Here is a 22,070-nt window from a genome sequence, read left to right on the forward strand (position 1 = left end):
TTTGCAAGGGCATGTTCTGCTTTTCAGTGCCCTTGTTTGATGTCTATCTATGTCATTGTGTCATCACCTGTTTTAAACTTCTAGAAAATTTTAACCAGATTGATCCTAATTGAACTTCAGGGTGTAATTTTACATATTACTTGTCACAATACTGTATGATATACCAGGATAACTGATATTGTGACCGTAAACTGACTTTGACCTTCTGTGAAAAAAATCTCAATTTTGCCCTGTGTATTTTCAGGCTTAAGTGGCAATGTTTTGATGTTTGGCATGCATTTTGTGTGTGTTTGTCCTTTCCTTAAAAAAAATCTCTGACTAATAGAACAGGAGTGTCTTGACCATATCATCTTTACATTTATGACTTAAAAAAAAATTGTCCTTGATACTAAAACTAGAAAATTGACAACTCTAGAAATGTCTTATTCTCAGAAAACAATTTACACTTTATAGTAGGTTCAATTTAAATAATTGATTAAGATCCTTGTAAAGCTGACACTGTTTTGTCTTATAGAGATGGCTGTAAATTATTTCTGCTATTCAATCATATGAAATCAATTCAGGTGAACAACATAGGCTTTTAAGAACCTATAACATTTGTATACTTACTGATTTTTTTAAAGGGATATACATTGTACCACATAAAGATAATCTTTCTTTAAATCCTTTTTTGAATTTCTTTGCTTATGTTTGTTCATGCTACATAGCACCATTATAACATTTTAAGCTCTACAAACAAATAAATATATGTGTTCAGATTTGATTTCCCTGTAGAATATTCATGATAAATGGCAGCTTGCATAATGATATGCATAATAAATGTGCTCAGGGACATCAAGATAAATTTGTCTAAATTAAATTGTAAGATTCTTTGCAAAACTACGATTGTCTTTTGAGAGTTATGATTAGGAATTATAAGCACGTGTATTATACTTATGGTGAGTCCTACACAATGCATCTTGAAGCAGAGAATTCTTTATGAACTAGCTGAAAAACTTCAAAACAAAACTCAGTGGATGTCGCTTATATGGTGCAGTAACAATTCTTCTCCCCCAAACAATTTCTCCCTTTGAATTTGCTTTGAAATAAAACTGTTGCCAACAATTGCATTGTTTTAGGTGGGTTTGCTTTCTACTGATGATGTTTATGGTTTTTATATATATTCATTAAAATGAGGGGGTAATAATGATACTAGGAAGCAATGTCTGTACCTTTAATATAAACCTTACAGTTATAACTTTGATTAAAATCACTCTGATTGTGTATCATTTTCTAAGAATTGATTATTATATAATGCCATATTATACACAGATAAATCATTCATACTGTGATATTTAATTTTTTTTGTAAGTCATGAATCTGTTGAATTTTTAACTACAATCAACATAACACTACGTCAAAAATCTGCTCTTTGAGACGCATGAATATTGATGTTGGGGAATGACAAAGTCATCACAGTCAATTTTACTGACAAAACAGTATCACCTCCATTGCTCCCAGAGGTAATAAACTAAGAATTTTACAATTTTTTACTCAACAAATTTTTGTAACACATTTAAAATTACATCCTGCAGGGATAGATTTTAAGAAATGAAAGTTAAGTCTTAAACTGTGATTTAATGGTCATGAAAACTCTGTCATAGGTAAATGATTTCTCTGAGAGTCCACAGAGAAAGAGAAAATTGACAAAGATATTCAATGTTTGTAAGTCATTGACCAGAAAGAGAAATTTCTCTCTGTCTTTCTGTGTCAGTACATTGACCCACTATTTCTATAGATTAATTGTCCGCTCTCAGTACAGGGCTTTCCTGATTACAACACACAATAATTTGTGCTTGGGTTTCCCAAAAGTACACATATATACGACAGTAAGTTGAGAATTGATGAATTTGGCATTGCATTCCTTTCTCTTTATTATTGATGTATATTTTTCAGACAATATCATTAATTAAAACAAGAAGCAATCTGTCTTTTCTTGTATAAACATAGAATACCATGTGACTGTACATAATTACATGAATTAGCATATATTAGCCATCTCCGGCAGCCTCTATTGTGCTATCATCTTTGGGTCATGTGATCTGATGCTAATTATGATGTCGTCAGCGCAGGTGCCTTCCCTTGGCAGAGAATTGGATTCCACCATTTTCTGTATGTAACTGGATTCAGTTGACAGAGGAGGGTTATTCCTTGTTTATACTGCTGCCTTTTTTATACTGTGAGAATAGCTCCAGGCATGCCACAGACAGTGGATTTATTCAGTGCTATCTAACACATCTAGCAAGACATTAACTTATCTCTGTTTTGTATCTCTCCTTCAAGACAATGTCTTAATTAGGCTGGTGTATGTAACAGGACTACACAGACCAGGGGAGTACTACTACCTGAACAGTGATCATATCCCAGGAGAGTTATTTCTTGTGAGTCAAGTACCTTAACACATAGTTGTTAGATAGGTAATCGTTGGTGATGCTTGGATTGTGTCATTAGATGTCAATCAGGAGAATTTAAGTGACAGGTCAAACTTAGGTGTTTAAATGATGTGAAATTGTCAAACAAGGATCACAGTTCCAACTGCAAGGTGAAGAAATAACAACATGTGTTTTTAAGTGGTAATGTAACCTCAAATGCCAGAAGTGTTCTGCCTTCACTAAGGAAATCTGAATAATGACAGCTCATAGAGGAATAACAAGGAGTGCTATAGTAAGCAGTGATATGAGGAGAATTTGATGGCTTGATAAGAGATATTACTACAAGGTGATAGTAGTACACCTTCAAACACGTGTTTGCCTGGTATAAAGTACAGAGATTTTTTCTTCACATGTCTGATCCTGTAGTGGTTATAAAGCCGATTATTATTCACCAAGATTGTTTATCCTACTCTTGGCTTATGTAGACTTCATATTTTTAAAAAACATTTACAAGGATCATTTACCGTGTTTGGACTTGACGTTCCACCTATTTGGTTACCTTGTTTATAGGATAAGGAAGGAATATGAAAGGACTACAGTGTTGTACCAGCGTATAGTGACCGAACTGTTTGTGCCACATGTAACTGAGTCTGCCCCCTGGGCGAGCGGGAGGCTACCGACCCCTAAGTCACCACTCAGCCATTGGTGGAGGAGCTGTTATAACTGACCAGCCAGTCACCCCCACATGTGATAATTAGATACAGGTTTATGCACATCTCTAATCTCTCAGGATATCCTGGAGGATTTGACCTCAGGCAACCAGGATTCTTAACATGATGCAGAGTTGTTCTGGGTAGGTAAACATGTACGTGTGTATAATTATTGTCTTAGAAAGTAAACAGCCTAAGGACGGCAGTGGTGAGAGGGCTGATCAGAAAGTTAGCGATCTCTTTGTTTAGTATAAATTTATGAGACATTGATCCACCCGCACAAACAAAGAAACTCAAGGTGAACACGCTGTATGACTAATGATCATCTATAAATGAGGTACAATCTGCCATAGTTTCACTGACCTTCTTTGTGTTTGTATGTATTTTTAACTGGAAACACGGATGAGTGATTTTAAACCCCGAGATTAAAAAGAGGAAGGGTAAATTTGAATGTCTTTGTTAGAGAAGCAGGAAAAATGTGTTTCTTCCTGCTAAGTGTTCTCTTTTTAAGCTGCAAGTTATATTAGTATAAAGGATTTCTCTGAACCAAACAAGGATGTTTTTGAGTGAATTTCTTAATTGTGTATGGTTATTTCTTTATATAGAATGGATTGCCAGCAAGGAGACACGACCATGTTTGTGAAGCGGGAAGTTGTGAGTATTACTGGAGCTATGCAGCTCGATTTCAAAGATATACCCACTGCTCAAAATAACGTGTACAGACTCCCACCCTCATCTTGTAAAAAGTGTCTCAAGGAGAGAACTGGCAAAAACAACAAGTGGAAGCAAAAACAATTACGTAAGCAAACCAAAGCAAATACCCCCATAGTGATCCAATTAAAGGACACTTTAAAGGCAGCCTTAAAACAGAAGCAGCGCACCTTGGCAGATACCCTGCACAAGTCTAAACAGCGAGAGGACGTGGAAGATTATAAGACCAGTAATAGTGATGCTAGTTTGTTGTCTGATGAAGAAATCGCGAGTAGCAAGGAAATCAAAACAAAAAAAGACGTTAAAAATTTAAGTGCCTTGATCTCAGTCATAGAGAAAACTCACCGAAAAGACCGAAAATTTCATGTAGGATCTAATAATCTTGCAAGAAATACTCGATCAAAAAACTCTAAATTTGTGGCAGATTATGTTCTAAACAATGCTACATACTCCTCCGAAAACTCTGACCAAGTCATTAGTAAACCTAGAAGTATTGCTGAATGTGAAAATGTGCAGGTCATTTGTAATGACTTTAATGAAAGTGACAAAGGATCTAATGTGGAGGACACTGAAAGTGACACTGTGTCCACTATCTCAAGTTCCGAGTCTCAGTGTGACTCAGACATCTCCAACTCACAGCCTGAGACAATGGAATCAGACATGACTCAGGAGGAGTTGGAGAAGTTAGCGCAGTACACCACTGGATGTCCTCTGATCCGCTATGACTGCCCTCCCTCAGAGTGCCCCCAGTGTTTGTCTGAGTACTACTACAGTTACCAGTATTACTATGACTGGGGACTCCATCAGACCTTCCAGGTGCCCCCCGAGACTAAAGACACAGAACAGGAGAGTCATGAAGATGAGGGAGAGAATGGGCATGAAGCTCAGGAGAAAGGGGAGGATTCAGCAGGGGAAGAGGTCCCCACTGATGAAAAGATGGACACAAACAGCAGCTCAATAGAGAAATCAGACTGCGCAGGAGAGCAGGGTGCTAAAGCCTCACCCAAGCAGCTGCTGGAAATCGGCATCAAGTCCTCCGAGGAGTCCCTCCCAGATGATGTATTTGTGGATCTGACAGATACTGATGTGACTTTTACTGTGTACTACCATCACGATCTCTCGACAGAGGACTTGGATGATAACTATGCAACTACGTCCACCTTTTTACCCCCCATGGTGCCATATCACATGATGACCCCTTATACAACGAATCCCTATTTCACTGTGCCATACTGTTACTGGCCCTATGTGTACCCACCAGCTTACAGCTTACTAAACCAGCTCTATCTTCCAGAGGACACAGAGTCCATCCCTAAAACTCACATGATCCCCCCAAAAGAACTGGAGAAATGTAAGTCTCAATTCATTTAATGACACCAAAAAAGATGAATGAAGGGGGAAAATTTCATGCATGTCTTATATACCAAGCATCAATAAATAGAGCACAAAGAACTGTTAATTAATTCATAAATTTTATTTTTAGAAATTGTGTGTCTTTTAATTTAAATGGAATAATGAAAATTTAAATATAAAGTAAGTCTGTTTCACAGAAGAACAAAGAAATTACGTATATTTTCATGACAAAATATCTGTGTCACTCTTTGTGACAGTTTATTGATCGGTCTAATTACGAAGTTTGAATAATTTTAATGTGAAAAATAAGCTTTAGAAAAAAGTCAAGGAGAGAATATAACATCTGTTTCATCTGTGATTCATGTGTATATTAGGATATTTACTCATCAGACAGCGTGTAGCTAGTTTAATAAGTATTTATGACGTGTTCACTGTAAATCAGGCTGCATTGATGATCGCTATTTAATATTTGCGTCAGTAAGTATGCATTATAATCAGTAATCTTTTTATTCCTCGGCATCCTGTGAACACCTTATTCAGTAGGAGTCAGACTTATCACAAACAGGAACACTCCCAGTTTATACTGCCCTAGTTTAAAAAATTCCACTCATTATAAGAAATGACAAAGAAGAAATGTAGTTGGTTTATGGGTTTGGTGCAGGTTCTATGAACTGTTTTATGAGGTGTGACAGGTCTTTACTCTGTAATAAAGTTACGATGCTCTATTTCCTGATAATAAAGAGGATTTTATGACCCTTAAAAGCTCGGAGGATTTAATTTTATCCCTATCTCTGAATCTTGAATTTCTTTTTTTCCTTGTATATAGTATGTTTTATTTATGTTTTAATTTACTGTTGGTAATAGGTCACTGGACAGAGGGGGTTAATCAGTTCAATGGTAGTACGGTACAGCAGGTAACGAGGGTAGCCATGAAAACAAATTACTGAGTAATGTACAGCATAAAAACCTCTTGTTTTGTGGATAGTAGGGATTTTGGAGCCAGACATCCAGACACATGATGTATTCTTAAATGCACTATAATTTTCTCATCAATCATTTAAAACAAGTAGTTAGAATTAGTGGTAAGATTGGTCACTACCTTCGGGGAGAGCTGTATGACTGTTCAAGGCTGCTTCACCTCTATTATACAACTGTACCCCCAGACAATGCCAAACCAAGGACACTCACAGCTACTGTCCAGATTCATCATACTTAATACTACACTATACATGTTGTGTACATTATATCTGTTTAGTGTGTAACTGGTTGGTAGAAAAATGACTGGAATGCTTCCTGCCCCCCCCCCCCCCCCCCATCTCCTTGTTCTGAGTTTGGGAGATTCTAGTAATGTATTTTTCAGTAAATCAATGTTGGAGCATTCATGATATATAGGAAAAATGTGAAAATTCAAAATATTGAGTATTTGGATTTGAAATCAAACTTTTAAAAAAGATTCATGTCAGACTCTTTTATTAAGAATTATGATACAAGTTTGATTTCAGCATAAGTAAATTTGACTGCGAGTATCTTGATTTCATTAACTGTTAGACTTGCAGATATTGCCTAAATGGAACCCCTTCTCGGACACAATATTCTGAAAAATCATACAAATCCTGCTTCTTTGTAAAATGTGGTCTACTATATTTCTTCCTTGATTTGCATAACTGTGTTTTCTCCATTCCTGAACCAGGAAACTATGGACAGATCGTAATTAGTCCTGACTAAAGATATCATGGCATTTAATTAGTAATGTTTAATTTGTACACGAAATAGTCATTAAGATTGGCACTACTCTGGGTAATCTTGCTTAAACACTTTAATTCCTTTACATTAATCATGGATTCAAAAGGAATATTTAGTGTATAATTTAGAAAGAAAGGGACAATGCGTATGAAAATTATGTTTTTATAATTGGTTATCAGTGTAGTCTTTTTACTGTAGTATGAATTTTGATTAGACATTATTGGTAAGATTTTTTTTTAAATTGATGTGAAACAGTGACAGCTGTCAAACTTTGGACTTGTTAAAATTGACTGTACTGCTGCTAAGAGGTTTGTTCTTTTCTTAGAAAGCATATTATAAAGGCAGACAGAGAGAGCAAGAACTTGATTCAGTTTTCATTGTCTCGGATAAAAAGAATGGAGTTTGTAGCCTTCTAATAGTTTAACCTTGTTTTGTGTCTGTACTTTAAATAAATGTAGTCTCCGGTACTGATTTCTATCTTGAGATGAATCATATTTTTCTCCCATTTACACCAATTTTATAGTGGCATACCCTCTGGCCAAGTTCTGAGTTTTGCTTATTAAAACAGAAATTCCATTCTATTAACTAGTACATGTATTATGTAAGAAAAATGTTTTTTTTTAACCCTGACTCATGTGCTGACCCACTTCATAAAATTCTGCACAATCTCTGGTGACCAGTTCCCAGAATGTGCAGAGTGTAATGTCATGTGCTTCATTCATTTATTCATTGAATATTAATTAGATTCTGATTTTAAAAATTTGCGTAGAGTTCAGTTTACGTATATATGCATATTTTCTATTACAGTCAATTCCTCTGCCCCCTCTGTGCGACCCTGGATCCCAGTGAAGGCAGCAGACAAAAGCCGCCCCAGTGGTAAGTCATATGAAGCAGTGGTATACAGGTAGCAATCATCCAGTACAAAAAACGTCTACATGTAGGTCATATTGCTGAATTTCTGTTCTGTAATATGATCGGGAGACAGACAGTAGATGTTATTCACATTCCTCCGACGAATGAGAAAGACGATATTTTCACCCAAGCACATGGAGGTTTTTTTTAATTCTCTGTCAAAATACCAATGTTAATTCTACTGAAGAGCCATTAGTTTTTTTATGGTTACTTAAGCTGACACTAGAAGTTGGAATGTAATAAAATACACAAGACTGTTTACTTCTCCGCAATTTGACAGAAACTCTTCATTCATGTCACTGTAAAGATCATTTATTTATCATATAATAGTATTTTTAGTACTTTGATTAAAAATATCACACTTTTGTGGTCAAAGTTGGAAAAAAATGAATTGCAGTCATTTATTTTTTAACATTTTATAGTTCAACTATTTGAAATCAGAATTAAGTAGGCAAAATATTTTTTTTACATTTTTCTCTCTAGAAACGTAGTGCAGAGAAAGAAAGTTTTTAATGAATGCGTAGATAAGATTAATGTAATTAATGTTAATAATTAATTAATAATATTTCTACCTGTCAAGTGTTAGCAATGAAGTGCCCGTCAGGGACTGACCTTTGAGGTCAGAGCTATTATGACATTCTCTGTCCATTAACTCTGTGTAGATATGTTTACCACCACAAGAAGGTTGTTTACCGTGGTTTCATTCTTTGTGAGTCTGCCAAGGAGAATTTATTGCAGAAAATTTTGAAAGTAATGAAAATTAATCCAATGATAATAAGACATAGATAGTTGAAGTTAGAGTTTGCCAGATGTTGTTGGGTATTGTTTCTGAAATAAAGAGATGGTAGTGCAATGAGATATTGATTGGTCGTGGACTGACCAATAATTCAAACAGAAATCTACCTCATGTTCAGTTAGCACATATTTCTAGCATGTAGAAAAATATGTCTACTAAAACAAGTATCCAAATATTGGCATTTGGTTGTTGCCAATATTTATATCGTGGGATTTATAATTGTGCTGGCTTTTGTTCTGAGCTATTTGAAATATTGGTTTAAAATGCATCAATGCTTTGAGTAAACAGTTGATATAAATACAGCTCTTGTCAAAGGAAATCAATCATATGAGACATTTTCTTATTAAAATAGAATTTTATGCACATACCTAGACTTAAATATCTAAAATTATGAAACTGTGAAATACAAGGTAGATAGAAGATGAATTCTAGAAGTTAAATGCTGTTATTCACAGTGTTAGATTATGTATGTCAGCCAACACCCAATAAAAAAAATGTTAATTAGCTTTCATAACTTGAAACACAATTACATCTACTGTTACCCTGGTAGATCTGTAAAAAGTTATCTTCTACAGATGATGATTTATAAATTAAAGATGAGAACTCTAATCACAAGAAAGTATTATAACTCATTAAAATTAATGTTAAATGACTTATTATTGGGAAATTTGGGGGGGGGGGGGGGGGTAGAGTGACCTGTAGTGACTCTCTCATGACTTGTTTTTTATTGCAGCCATTTTCACAGTGATGTGCTACAATGTCCTGTGTGATAAGTACTGTACGCGTCAGATGTACGGATATTGTCCGACCTGGGCCCTCAACTGGGAGTACAGAAAAAAAGGCATTATAGATGAGATCAGGCACGGGGCTGCTGACATCATCAGTCTTCAGGTGAGGGAAGCAGGCCACAGGCCTGAAAACAATAAACGCTGCAAGGAATGGCTCTAACAGAATAAAAATATGTATAAAAAGTAATCAAATGTAGGAGATTTCAGACAATAAAACAAAGTATAAGCATTTGTACATGGGATTTGCCGTATGGTAAATGTGGAAGTATCATTTGGTTATCAAAACTTAGCATAGATATTAAGAAGACTGTTTTAAAAAAGCTTGAAAATGAGAGAAATAAATGCTTAGCTGTTGAAGAAAAACATGAAAACGAGTTCACTTTAAGATTTACATCAGGATTCAGTATTTGTACAACTTCAATTTACAAAGAATGGCCAAACCTACAAATTAAGGATATGAAGTATTGATGTTGTCCTGTTGATTTTAACATGTAATTGTAGAACTAACACTTATTGTTCTCTGGTCAGGGATGTGGTTTGCCTATGGGGGTAACCTACCTTTATTGACACTCAGCTACGGAACTTTAAGCCACGATATTGCATCATTATGCATTTCCTATTCTCCTTGCAGAATTTGGCACACCTTGCTTATGAAAAAAAGTACTTGTTCACCTTAAACATGAGGGAAATGAACTTATTTTTCATGCCTTTATAAAAAGCTATATACCAGGTGAAGTAATAAAAACTTGTGGATTTATGACCTGATATATTTTAATGCATTTCTTCTTCTCTCCTATGAATTTTTGCTGAGTTACATGTAGGATGTCCTGTTGTAGAATTTCTAGGATAATGTGTTCAGAGCAGGCTGATCTGTGCTAATTAGAATGTTGCGACACTAGCCTGTACTGACAATGCTGTTTGTTCAGTGATTGTGTTTGTGTTCTTGGTGTCAGTGTTTGATTTCTATTTCTGTCCTGGTGTAACTTCTGATGAGGCAGGGAAATGTTATAACATTGTTAGGAAATCAGTGACATACTGATGGCCTGTTCTCTGGCAGCAGTGAAATCTAGCAGTTCACAATCCATCAATAACCAATCAGTTGTTCTGATAACGTGAACATCTCATTAACAAATCTCATTAACAAATCATTAAAATAAAATAAACTTGTGTCAGAAGAACAATGGTCTATTTGATCTGTTTATTTAGCAGTCATTTATCACATTAGGAAATAAAATGCGGCATGTTCAGTGTAGGAGATGTTTGTTAGATCAGAGAAATGACACACTGTAACATACCTTTTGATGTTTGTTGTCAGATTCAATCAAATTGAACAGGTACTCCTGATTAAATTCACTGTGATGTATCTCAATTTTAAAGTGCTTTGATCACTATCATAAATGGGATATAAATAATTATCTCTAAATGAACAATAAATCTGCATGTCTGTTAAAGATACAAATTTTAAACAAAAACTGAGGGTAATGACTGTTTTGTAGGAAGTGGAGACAGACCAGTTCCACAACTTCTTCCTTCCAGAACTCCAAAGAGATGGTTACGATGGAATCTTCTCAGCAAAGTCACGCGCTCGGACAATGACGGAAGCCGACAGAAAGCATGTGGATGGATGTGCAATATTCTACAAGACCAGCAAGTAGGTGTCAAAACTAGCATAAAATGTGGGGAAAGCCAAGCTGTCATCACCTCATCTATCATAGAATTACGTGTTAATAAGCCCTGTTGTTGTGAAAATGTGTATTTTACAATCAAAGGTGGTGCGAGATTGTTTGTTCATTTCTGAATTTATATTTATTACTCATAAATAAAATGTCTTCAGGTTTGGTTACTCTTGAGCAAACATTCAATTTTTTTGTCCTGCACATTTGCATAAGCAGGTGTTAATTTTTTTACACAAAAAAATATATATCATTCCACAAATGATGAGAGAATATGCATTAGTGGGTGTGTTCGGAATTACTTGACATAAGGTAGTTAAAATCCTGGGATAGCTCCTCTCACCCCCCACCCCCTTTTTTTTTAAATTTAAAAAATAAAAGCATAGGTACTCCAACCTTTTATGTTAAGTATTTTAGATCAATTAAAAATTTCAATAATTGCAAACACAAAAATCTGAGTACTACTAACCATAAAAAAATTGAAGAAATTGCCCACTATGTGGTATTACCATTTATAATTCTAGGTATTTCTTTGTAAAGCCCTGGTAGCTGTTTCCGGTGGAGTTGATGTATATTTTTTCTCTTGTTGTTGAATCATGATAGTAAGTTCATAAGCTCAATACAGAAGATTTCAGTAATTAAAATGACCTTTAACCAGGGCTAGGTTCCAAGCTCTGCTTCCTCGGAAATCCAATATTTCCCATTCTGCCACGTCTTAGTCAGAGTCTATTAAGGATGTGGATTTCTGATCAAAGCCTCATTGCTTCCTGAAGGAGAATCTGAAATCCTGGCAGGAATCTCCCCAGAAATGTCAATCACAGGGTAACAGCTTGGAATCTCGTCCTTGTCACAGTAATTACAAAAAATAACAGCAGGCGTAATTACTCCAGAACTCCTGAACATAACACATTAAGACATAAAACTGGATCAGTTCTAGTTAGAACCACAGGCGCTGGCATTATCAACAACATAGATATTGTATTTAATGAGAAATTTGAAATTTTAGTTGCATGATTCATTGGTTTATTATTTTGATGAAGAAAATGATATTTCTATTTTACGATTTTATTTTGTCAAAATATTATACCAGGGTAATAGCATATAGATTTGATATTTGTAATGAACAATTTTGGGGTGATTTTAGTTCAATGCGGCTATAAAAAATAATCATTGATCAATTTCTTATCATGTAGTTGCAATGTGGGTGAGATTTTATGAGATAAAAATGGTTTAATTATCTAGAAATATAGATAATAAACTTGTATCTTTGTCATCAAGTTTACAACCAGGACAAACACATAAGAAAAAAAGTCATACATATCTAATACTTTATCTTCAGCTGGGGGCTAAAAGAAAATTTTCATGTTTTTTTTATTATTATTTCAAAGTCTTTTGTGAAAGTTCACTCACACTAAGTAGGTACACAATAATGTCTTTTTTGAAACTGAGTAATTATCTATTTTAGTGCTGTAAGGTAAATACTGCTTTAGCAGCCTCTCATGCTTGTGACAGTGTAAAAGACATCAGACATGTTCTTCAATCCTTTGTTTTATTTCCTCTTCTACAAGAGCTCTCTTCTTGCCCATTTAGTGTCATAATCACTTAAGCGTTTCCTTATCAGTGCTATATAGAACACATATGGAAATATGTAGACATAAGAAGTGCTGCCCAATGACCTTTTACAGTTCTATAAATAGATTGACAATAAATAATATGCCAAATTTGTGGCAAATGACATTTAAAACCTCTGTTTTTACTTAAAAGAAACACACGCTTATGACATGGATCATCTGTCAAAAATTTCAACTTTTTTTGGTAAATATTTTTATATATAAATAAATGATCAATGAATAGATATTAAACTAGGTTCCTAGACAGAAACTGTCATGTACTCAAAACAATTTAACAGGATTTATATATTCTTTTAAACTTTAATGAATTTTTGAACTCCATTTATATGAGAAAAGATGTAAGAAAAACTTCCTTCACTTGCATTCAACCTTTTGAAATTGCATAATGTTGTCAAAAGAGTAAATCATGTCAGAGGTTTGTAAACAAAGATAACTTCAAACTAAGAGATGCATAGAAAAAGAAAATCACTTTTTACATGAAGAAATTACAAATGTTGAAAGAAAGCAGTCATGGATAAACGTAAAGTACATAATTTCATGTTATACAACCATATTTATACACTCCCCCCCCCCCCCCCCAAAATGTTTTATTTAAGTACATGTGTGAACTTTGGTAAATTAAAAGTTACTGCTAAGGACAGAATAAGATTGGAGATTATACTTCATTCAAAATAAAAAAAACTAGGATGAAAGTTTAATATAATGGATGTGATGAGAGTGTTTGAATTCAGTAGTAGTACACATACATATGATTACTTTAGTCCACCAATACAGACAGTCTTTCATCTCATGAACTTTGATTACTTTTTTTTCTACAAAATCTAACAATTCATAATTTTCCAAAGCAGATATAGTTAGTAAATCTACTAGTTTCACTGAATTATTGTGTACATTTGAGTAACTTACCGGTAACCACTTGGTAGTGTACTGTTGAGATGGTTTTTAGTTGTGAGTCCAAGTCTAGAGTATGTTTTTTTTTCCAGGTTCCACCTGGTGAAGGAACATTGTGTAGAGTTCAATCAACTGGCCATGGCTAATGCCGAGGGTTCTGATGATATGCTGAATAGAGTAATGACAAAGGATAACATTGGACTGGCAGCCATGTTGGAAACCAAGGAGGGTGCTTATGACAGTGGTGAGTTTGCTACTGTACAGACTTGTTTCTGTAACACTACTGTTGATGTCTTATGGAAATAAAAAGGCATTTTTTGTTTCTTTTTCATACAATAGAAAATATTAATCACACAACATTTTATATTGTAATACAGCTACATTCCTGTTTAATATGTTAGATTATGGAATCCAAACTTATTTCATTTCAGTTTGTTTTTTCATTTAAAATAACTTTGATGGAAACCAGCTTTAAAAATTGAAGTAGCCCTTTTCATTTAGTTCTCAATCTTTTAACATAAAATATTCAACATGGACTTAATGCAGAACTTAATTTTAAACTGAGTGCAATATCCATCTTTATTATATTGTTGTTGGTAATTGATTTATCAGCAGGTGCCCTGAGTGAATCTCAGGTGAAGCAGCCCCTAGTTGTGGCCACTGCCCACATCCACTGGGACCCCGAGTTTTCCGATGTTAAGCTTATCCAGACCATGATGTTGATGTGGCGCCTGAAGCAAATAATTGAGGAGAATTTCACCAGCACAACCCCAGGGCCGGTCGATGTCAACTCTGTCCCACTCATCTTCTGTGGGGATCTCAACTCTCTACCAGACTCAGGTGTGTATGATGTACAGCTCTGTAAACCAAAGTAAACAAATATTTCTTCGTGAGAAAATTTTCTTGTTTTTTTTTTTTTTTTAATATATTAAATGTAAAATGGGCTAATGTATGAAATATACTTGATTTTCATATCTTACACATTGAAATGTGAAATACCATGGGTATGTCAAGACGAGTTGGCAGTTCTGAAGATATACATGTATTGCCAAATTTGATTTGTCGAACCCTTAGATACTGTACATGTACATAGATTGGCGTATTCGAAATTTAGCGCAATTACCGGGTATTGAGTTGTTGGCATATTCATGAATTAGCGCTACACACAAACGTGCCATATATAGTATTTATAAATGATTTGCTAGCAGTATTCATGAATTAGCACATCGTTGTCCAAGCCAAAGCCGCTAAAATATGAAACCCGCTAATTTAGGTACACATACAGTATCTTGGAGTTTCTTGGCAGTGAGGCCATGTTTGATATGTCAAGCCCTTAGATATTATGGAGTTTCCTGAGAGTCCAGCCATGATTTAGAATTTTATTTTGGACAATGAATATATTTATAATTTTTGACTGACAATTGAGAAACAGATTCTAGTGGTAGTGGTTGTAACAAATTTTCCAGAGGTAATATTCCTTACTGAAAAACAGAGAGTTGATTTTTATTGATTAGAAATATGATCTTTATAAACCTGGTTTAACAAAAACTTTGAAAACTATTTGTATATTTATTGCTATCAGAACATAGCTTTATGTCCTTGCCAGAGGGTGAAGAAAAATTTTTATTCTGTACAGGAGATTGGGTACATCAAATATCATGGTGTAAAGACTATATGGGCTATGTTCAGAACATAGCTTTGCGTCCTTACCAGATGGTGAAGAAACAAATTTTTATTCTGTACAGGAGATTGGGTACATCAAATATCATGGTGTAAAGACTATATGGGCTATGTTCAGAACATAGCTTTATGTCCTTGCCAGATGGTGAAGAAACAAATTTTTATTCTGTACAGGAGATTGGGTACATCAAATATCATGGTGTAAAGACTATATGGGCTATGTTCAGAACATAGCTTTATGTCCTTGCCAGATGGTGAAGAAACAAATTTTTATTCTGTACAGGAGATTGGGTACATCAAATATCATGGTGTAAAGACTATATGGGCTGATAAAACGGTCCTTGGATATCTATGGAAATCTTACACTCTATCAGCCTGTATATTTTTTACACCTTGACATATTTGATGTACCCAGTTTCATGTACTGTTTATTCACCATCTGACAAGGACATAAAGCTTATGAATCATATGTTAAATTTCAACATCTGATAAAAGAAGATTTATCTATCATCTACAGCTGTGTAACCCAAATTCAGGGAAAGACTATAAAGTTTACTAAAATGTATACTGTATTTCTAAATGAAGTAGTAATTGATGACTTGATGACAAGACTGACTCCATTATAATGGGACTTGTTTTCATACTTTACAGCTCACTATTAAAAGATATTGACAGAAACAATGTTGGAGTGTTATCAACCGTAAACAATTATGTTTGACATAATTATGATTGCTGAGACCACACTAGTTTCATTAACATCAACTGTCTATATTCCCAAGAAAATGTTATCTGTATCCAATTATTGATAAAAATTTTACTTCTTGGTCTTTTTAGGTCACCTGAGTCACTCAGGTGACCTATTGCTATCTGTTTTCGTCCATTGTCGTGCGACGTCCGTCGTCCGTCGTGTGTTAACATTTGAACATTTTCAGCTTCTTCTCTGAAACCGCTGAACAAATTTCAGCCAATTTTAGCATATGGCATCTATGTGTAAAGGGAAACAAAATTTGTGAATTTCATGGTCCCTGCCCCCCTGGGGCCTGAGGGGTGGGGCTAAAACCAAAAAAATTAATGCAATCTTTAAAAATCTTCTTCTTTACTCATGGACATCAAGCAGTCAAACTGTTGGCATGATTGTAATAAGCATTGAGCCCTCTACCAAAATTGTGAAATTCATGGGCCCAGGGTCAGGGGTTCTTGTGCTAGGGTGGGGCTATTTAGATCATATAGTGAAAGTGCATTATTTCTTTGAAAATCTTCTTCTTTACTCCTGGGTATAATTGAAACAAATTAAATACATAGTTATGATAAGCAAGGATGACTCTACCAAAATTGTGAAATTCATGGCCCCAGGGTTAGGCATTCTGGTGCTAGGGCGGGGCTATATAGATCATATAGTGAAAATGCATTATTTCTTTGAAAATCTTCTTCTCTTCTCCTGGGTATTATTTAAACAAATTGAATACATAGTTATGAAAAGCTAGGATGTCTCTTCCAAAATTATGAAATTCATGGCCCCAGGGACAGGGATTCTGGTGCTATGGTGGATCTATATAGATCCTTTAGTGAAGGTGAATTATTTTTTGTGAAAATCTTCTTCTCTGCCCCTTGGTATCATTTAAACAAACTAAGTACATTGTTATGATATGCAAGGATGCCTCTTCCAAAATTGTGAATTTCATGGCCCCAGGGTCAAGGGTTCTGGTGAAAAGGGGGGAGGGGGGGGCTCTATTGAATATATAATGAAAAAGCAAAATTTCTTTGAAAATATTCTTTTCTGTTTCTGGTTAAAAAGCAAAGAAGCTAAGTATATACACTGTAGTTATGATGAGCAAGAGTGCTTCTTCCAGAGAAGTGAATTGCATGACCCCTGGGTCAGATGTGCTTGTGTAAAGGTGGGACTCTTGACAATATAGTGAAAATGCATTAATTCTAATAAATAATCCTGTCTGCTCCTTAGTGTTAAGCAGATAAGCAAAGTGATTACTTATCATATGTTGAGCAAACTTCTGGTTCCAGGGTGAGAGGCTCTGGTGTTTCTCGGTGGGGAGGGGGCTCTATTGATAATATAGTGAATCTGTTGTAAAAATGCATCATTTCTTTAAAAATCTTCTCTGCACCTGGACATATCAGAGGCAAAACGAGTAAAAGTTTTAATAAGGAAGGGTATTTTTACCAGATTTTTGAACATCTGGACCATTTGGTCAAGTGTTCTGGCCCTGGCCAGGGCTCTATTAATTTGTATTCTACTGAGTTATTCCCCTTTGCAATTTACTTTTGATAATTAATCACTGTAAATAATGTACTTGAAAGGTTAATAGAATAAGAGAATTATGCAAGAATTTTTATTGTATAACACAAAAAGTACTTTCATAGTTTTAATGATTAGATAGACTTGTAAGTAATAGACAATTTATGAACTGTAAATGAATACTAGACTAATTATTTTGTTGATCCTGATCACCCTATTTTTCTTGCTTTTAGGCAACAAAGCTTCACCTTTCAGTTCATTTTATACTCTATGGATCCTCTAGATTGTTGTATTATACTCAGGTGACCGTTAAGGCCCTAGGGCCTCTTGTTTGAGATGATAGGTAATTGTAGGTAATGGTTCTCTTGGGGGTCATGCCCTTGTGATACTCTCTGTCTATGTGATAAGTATCACACCTGTTCTGATTTCTTGTCAGGTATTGATTTAAGGGATACAGTATATTGCAGTAAAAAGGTATTCTAGATTGTCATCCCCTGTAGTCTGTATTGGGAGGGAGAATCACATGATCGTATACACCATTACCTGGTACATGTACACACATAAATCTAATGAATAATGTGATTACTTTTTATAGAGGAGTAGGTGGACAGATCATGTCTGTACTGATCGTATTTGAGTGTAGAGGATTTATCTGATGTATCGCTATCTTTATTGTTTACAATAATATTATCATTATTTTGGTGTTAGAAGATTCCTTCTCAAAGATATCAAAAGTACTAGATTTAGCACTTTTAGCTTTGTTTTTGCTGGTTTCTGTCAGGCAGCTTTGATCTGTTTGTGTGTAGGGTGACCACCTTGGTGCATGATGACATGGTTTGGTGTTGTAGAGCTGAGCTTACATCATGAACATGTTCTGCTATGATGTACAAGACCAGTCTTACGTTCACAACTGTGTTTTACCACAGCCCACAAAAGCTTTTGTGTAAATAAAGATGTCAACATTTTGTGGCGACGTTCTGTGTCTCGGTGCCATGTTTTACACCTGGTTCTGTGAAATATTTATGTTCTTAGCATACTTAAGTAATGTTTTGACTATTCTGTCTTTTTGCAGGTGTTGTAGAATACCTCCTCTCAGGAAAAGTAGCTCGCACACACATGGACTTCAAAGACATCGGATATGACGATGCCCTGCAGAAAATCCATGCCTCCACCGACAAAGACTCATTTTGTCATGACTTTAAACTAAACACAGCCTACGAAAAAGACATCATGCCATTTACCAATTACACGTAGGTGTTTTATGTGTATAAATGCAATTTTAGAAATGTGATTGTGGGGGGGGGGATGGAGGAGACATATAAAACAATTATAAACAAACAGATTTTTAAAGTTTGTCAGAACTTAGAGTCTTTTTTTGTTTTTTGTTTTTGTTTTTGTTTTTTTGAGAGAGAGAGCTTAGCAGTAAACACATTTCAAATGCAAAACTATTCTCTTGCAGATATGACTTTAAGGGTATTATTGACTACATCTTTTACTCTAAAGAACACATGAATCTGATTGGTCTCTTGGGGCCTCTGGACGAAGAGTGGTTCCGACAGAACAAAGTGGTGGGGTGCCCTCACCCTCATGTCTCCTCAGACCATTTTCCCCTATTGGTGGAATTAGAAATGCCAGCTATGAATCTCTCCAACAACCAGGGAAACCCACCGAGAGTCCAGTACAGATAATGCCCACACTGCCAATCTTAGGGGCACCTTGCTAGTGCAATGAAATAATTGTGATCTTTTAAAATTCTTTGCAATGAATGATGTTTTTAAAAGGCCTTTCAGAAGTGTATCAGGGATACTTTGTTTGCTATTTTTATACTAGTTCTACACATTTGATTCCCAGGCAGTTGTCATACACTTGATATCATTTCATATTGACCTAGGGATATTGGTGATGAAAATTTTTTCATGACAACTTTGTGCATTGTGTGTATTTATTGTGGTAAATATCAAAATTTGCTTGTTCATTAATTTGTGCATCCTAATTTCATGTGATAGAGTTGTTTTTATACTTGGATGTAAATAGGACTATTTTTTAATTTTTCATGCATTGCAAAGAATATGAACAAACTGAAGGGGAGGCCACTCTTGTTGTACAATAGTAAGCTGTCCCAGCAAATCATGACCAGGAATAAGATGATTTCTGATTTAATTTGTTGTTTTAATTTTAGACATTTAAAAATCATTGTGCTGTGATTACAAATTATCCCCTCTTACTTATGAAATTAAAAATCAATTCTTTTAAGACACACTGTATGTTTGATTCCCTAGTTGTGTTCTGCTGTACAGCCCCTGTTTGAAGGCTTTATATACCTTGTATGGTTGCTTGCTTTTATGCTAAGTGTCATTAAGTTTAATAAAGATAGTAACAAAACACCTTATAATAGAAAGACCAAAAATACTCAGACCAAAAATGCATTGGTACCTCAATTTTTTTTTTCTGTCTCGCTTTCCTTTCCAATTGTAATTTTCTATTTAATAAAACTATGATTTTAATATCCTTTGCATTAAGAAGCAAAATTCTATATCTTAAAATGTTCTTTAAATGGTCTGGTACAAGGTTTTTTTTTCAGTTATGAATTACAGTTAAATTTCCTAAGAGTATATATTGACAAGGTACATAATTATACAATAAGTTATGCTTGAATGTATGGTATTTATTTGTGTGTTTTAATTTGATTGGCCAGAATTGGTGGTCAGTTATATTATATATATATATACATGTACAATGTTTGATAACATGATCTCAGTCATCGCTGCCCATGCATCAGTTGGCAATATACATATCTATCCATTCATCATTGTATTCAGAAATTCTCAGTTTTCAAAAGAAACGATTTCTCTAACAGACAAATTTTTATGTAATGTTTGTACCTTTTTAAAAAAAAAAAAAGAAAAAGAAAAAGATGGGAATTGAGAACAAGTCATAAAATTCAGAATTTTTGAAAAGTATTTTTGTTCATTTCTTATTTGTAGTCACTGTATTACATAGAATGCATTTGATATCATTTTGTCTGTCATACCGGATCAGGCAGCTTTATAAGAAATCGAGGTCATGGCGTAATTACATAATTTTGACCGTTTTCTTCTGGGATGACAAGGGCAAGAACACATTCCTGTTGTTAGTACATATTGTCAACAATATCTTATGTAATATGGTGTATTATAGACTTTTTATGAAGTGCCAGGCTTGATGAGGAAAAAATAATTACTGAGAACAAAACTGTAAAATATTACTATTAAAAAAGTAATGCCATTCATATCTTCTTACTTTTTCTTCAAAATATGATAAATTTACTTCTTTAAGTATAGAAAAAAATATGTACACGTTAATTAACATGCGTAAAAACAAGTACAATGTTTTATCAAGACTGGTACTTAGTCTCTTGTGTACAAGGAATATGTTAAACTAGTGCTTCTGATACTCCATATAAACTAGAGAGGTGCATTTTCACAAAGATCTGACTTCTGTCTCTATGTAAATGACCTCTCAAGATGGTCATTGCCAGCTAGTTTGTGTTAGGGTTTCTTTTTTTTTAACTTTTTTGGTGGAGTTTGTCCAGAAAATCTCAAAAGAATACCAATAAAGACAAAATATAAAGCATCTTGGTTTTATATTTTCACTTCTTTAAAAATGGTGCTTCAGTGAGCCAGGGTGATTATTTAATTTATTACATTTTCAACAGTGAAATACTGTAATTTATTTACTGAATGAAAGTGATATTCTGACACAGTGTGAAAGGATATCAAAATGGTATTCTCACAGTGTGAGAATATCAGAAGTGCGGAAAAACTTACGATTTTCCTTCCATTCACGAAGAGTGTTTTTTAAAAAATCCTCGGCCTGTTATAAGATACAATTAATGAGCCATCCTGACAGAGACTAATATTTATATTGCCGAAGTTTTTCCAAATATGTCGTTAAAAAATCCATGTTTACAACATTTTTCAATCTCGCAATCGCTTAGCTATGACGTCTCAATAGCTTAACTATGACCTCACAGCCTATGACACTGTGTTACAAAAAGACCACAGGCGCTTGACGTTTTTAACCTTTCTTTCCATAAATAAAAAATCCCCCATATTATAATAATTATAGTATGGGGGATTTTTTATTTATGGAAAGAAAGGTTAAAAAAGTCAAGCGCCTGTGTAGAAAATGTAATAAACAGAAAATTCGATGTTTTATAGATGAATATGGAATATATTTCACTCGTGAGACAATTTTTTTTATATTTTCACTCGTGCTTCGCACTGGTAAAAATATAATAAAAATCCTGTCCCACTCGTGAAATAAATTCCATATTCATCTACAAAACATTGAATATCCTTTGCTTCAGTATTGACTTTCACAGTCAGGGAGCATTTTTTTCTGGATTGCAAAACATTGAGACATAAAAATGAAGGTAAAATTTGAGTAAATTAAGGTAGTCGAATCAACAGGTTCTGAAAATCGGCAGTTAAGTAATTGAAAATGCTCACAAAAATGTCCCAGAATTCATAAAGTAGTGT

General features: G+C 34.5%; 1 protein-coding gene across 2 annotated transcripts; it reads left to right on the forward strand.

Annotated features, from left to right (window-relative positions):
- Positions 1 to 2,089: 2,089 nt before the first annotated feature.
- LOC133204471 (uncharacterized) lies at positions 2,090 to 21,162 on the forward strand. 2 transcript variants are annotated; one of them, XM_061340210.1, is made up of 9 exons: positions 2,090 to 3,264; positions 3,727 to 5,183; positions 7,736 to 7,804; positions 9,370 to 9,527; positions 10,921 to 11,075; positions 13,712 to 13,863; positions 14,235 to 14,459; positions 18,623 to 18,800; positions 19,010 to 21,162. In XM_061340210.1, exons 1-9 carry the CDS (start codon positions 3,245 to 3,247, stop codon positions 19,236 to 19,238), a joined length of 2,643 nt encoding a protein of 880 aa, XP_061196194.1. In that variant the 5' UTR covers positions 2,090 to 3,244; the 3' UTR covers positions 19,239 to 21,162. The 2 variants fall into 2 exon arrangements, with proteins under 2 accessions (XP_061196194.1, XP_061196193.1); XM_061340209.1 differs by having other exon boundaries at positions 2,091 to 3,264; positions 14,232 to 14,459.
- The last annotated feature ends 908 nt before the right edge of the window (positions 21,163 to 22,070 follow it).

The sequence above is a fragment of the Saccostrea echinata genome, unplaced genomic scaffold (genome assembly GCF_033153115.1).
Source record: "Saccostrea echinata isolate AGI-Se365-2 ecotype Australia unplaced genomic scaffold, CSIRO_AGI_Sech_v1 ptg000053l, whole genome shotgun sequence".
NCBI classification, from domain to species: Eukaryota; Metazoa; Mollusca; class Bivalvia; order Ostreida; family Ostreidae; genus Saccostrea; species Saccostrea echinata.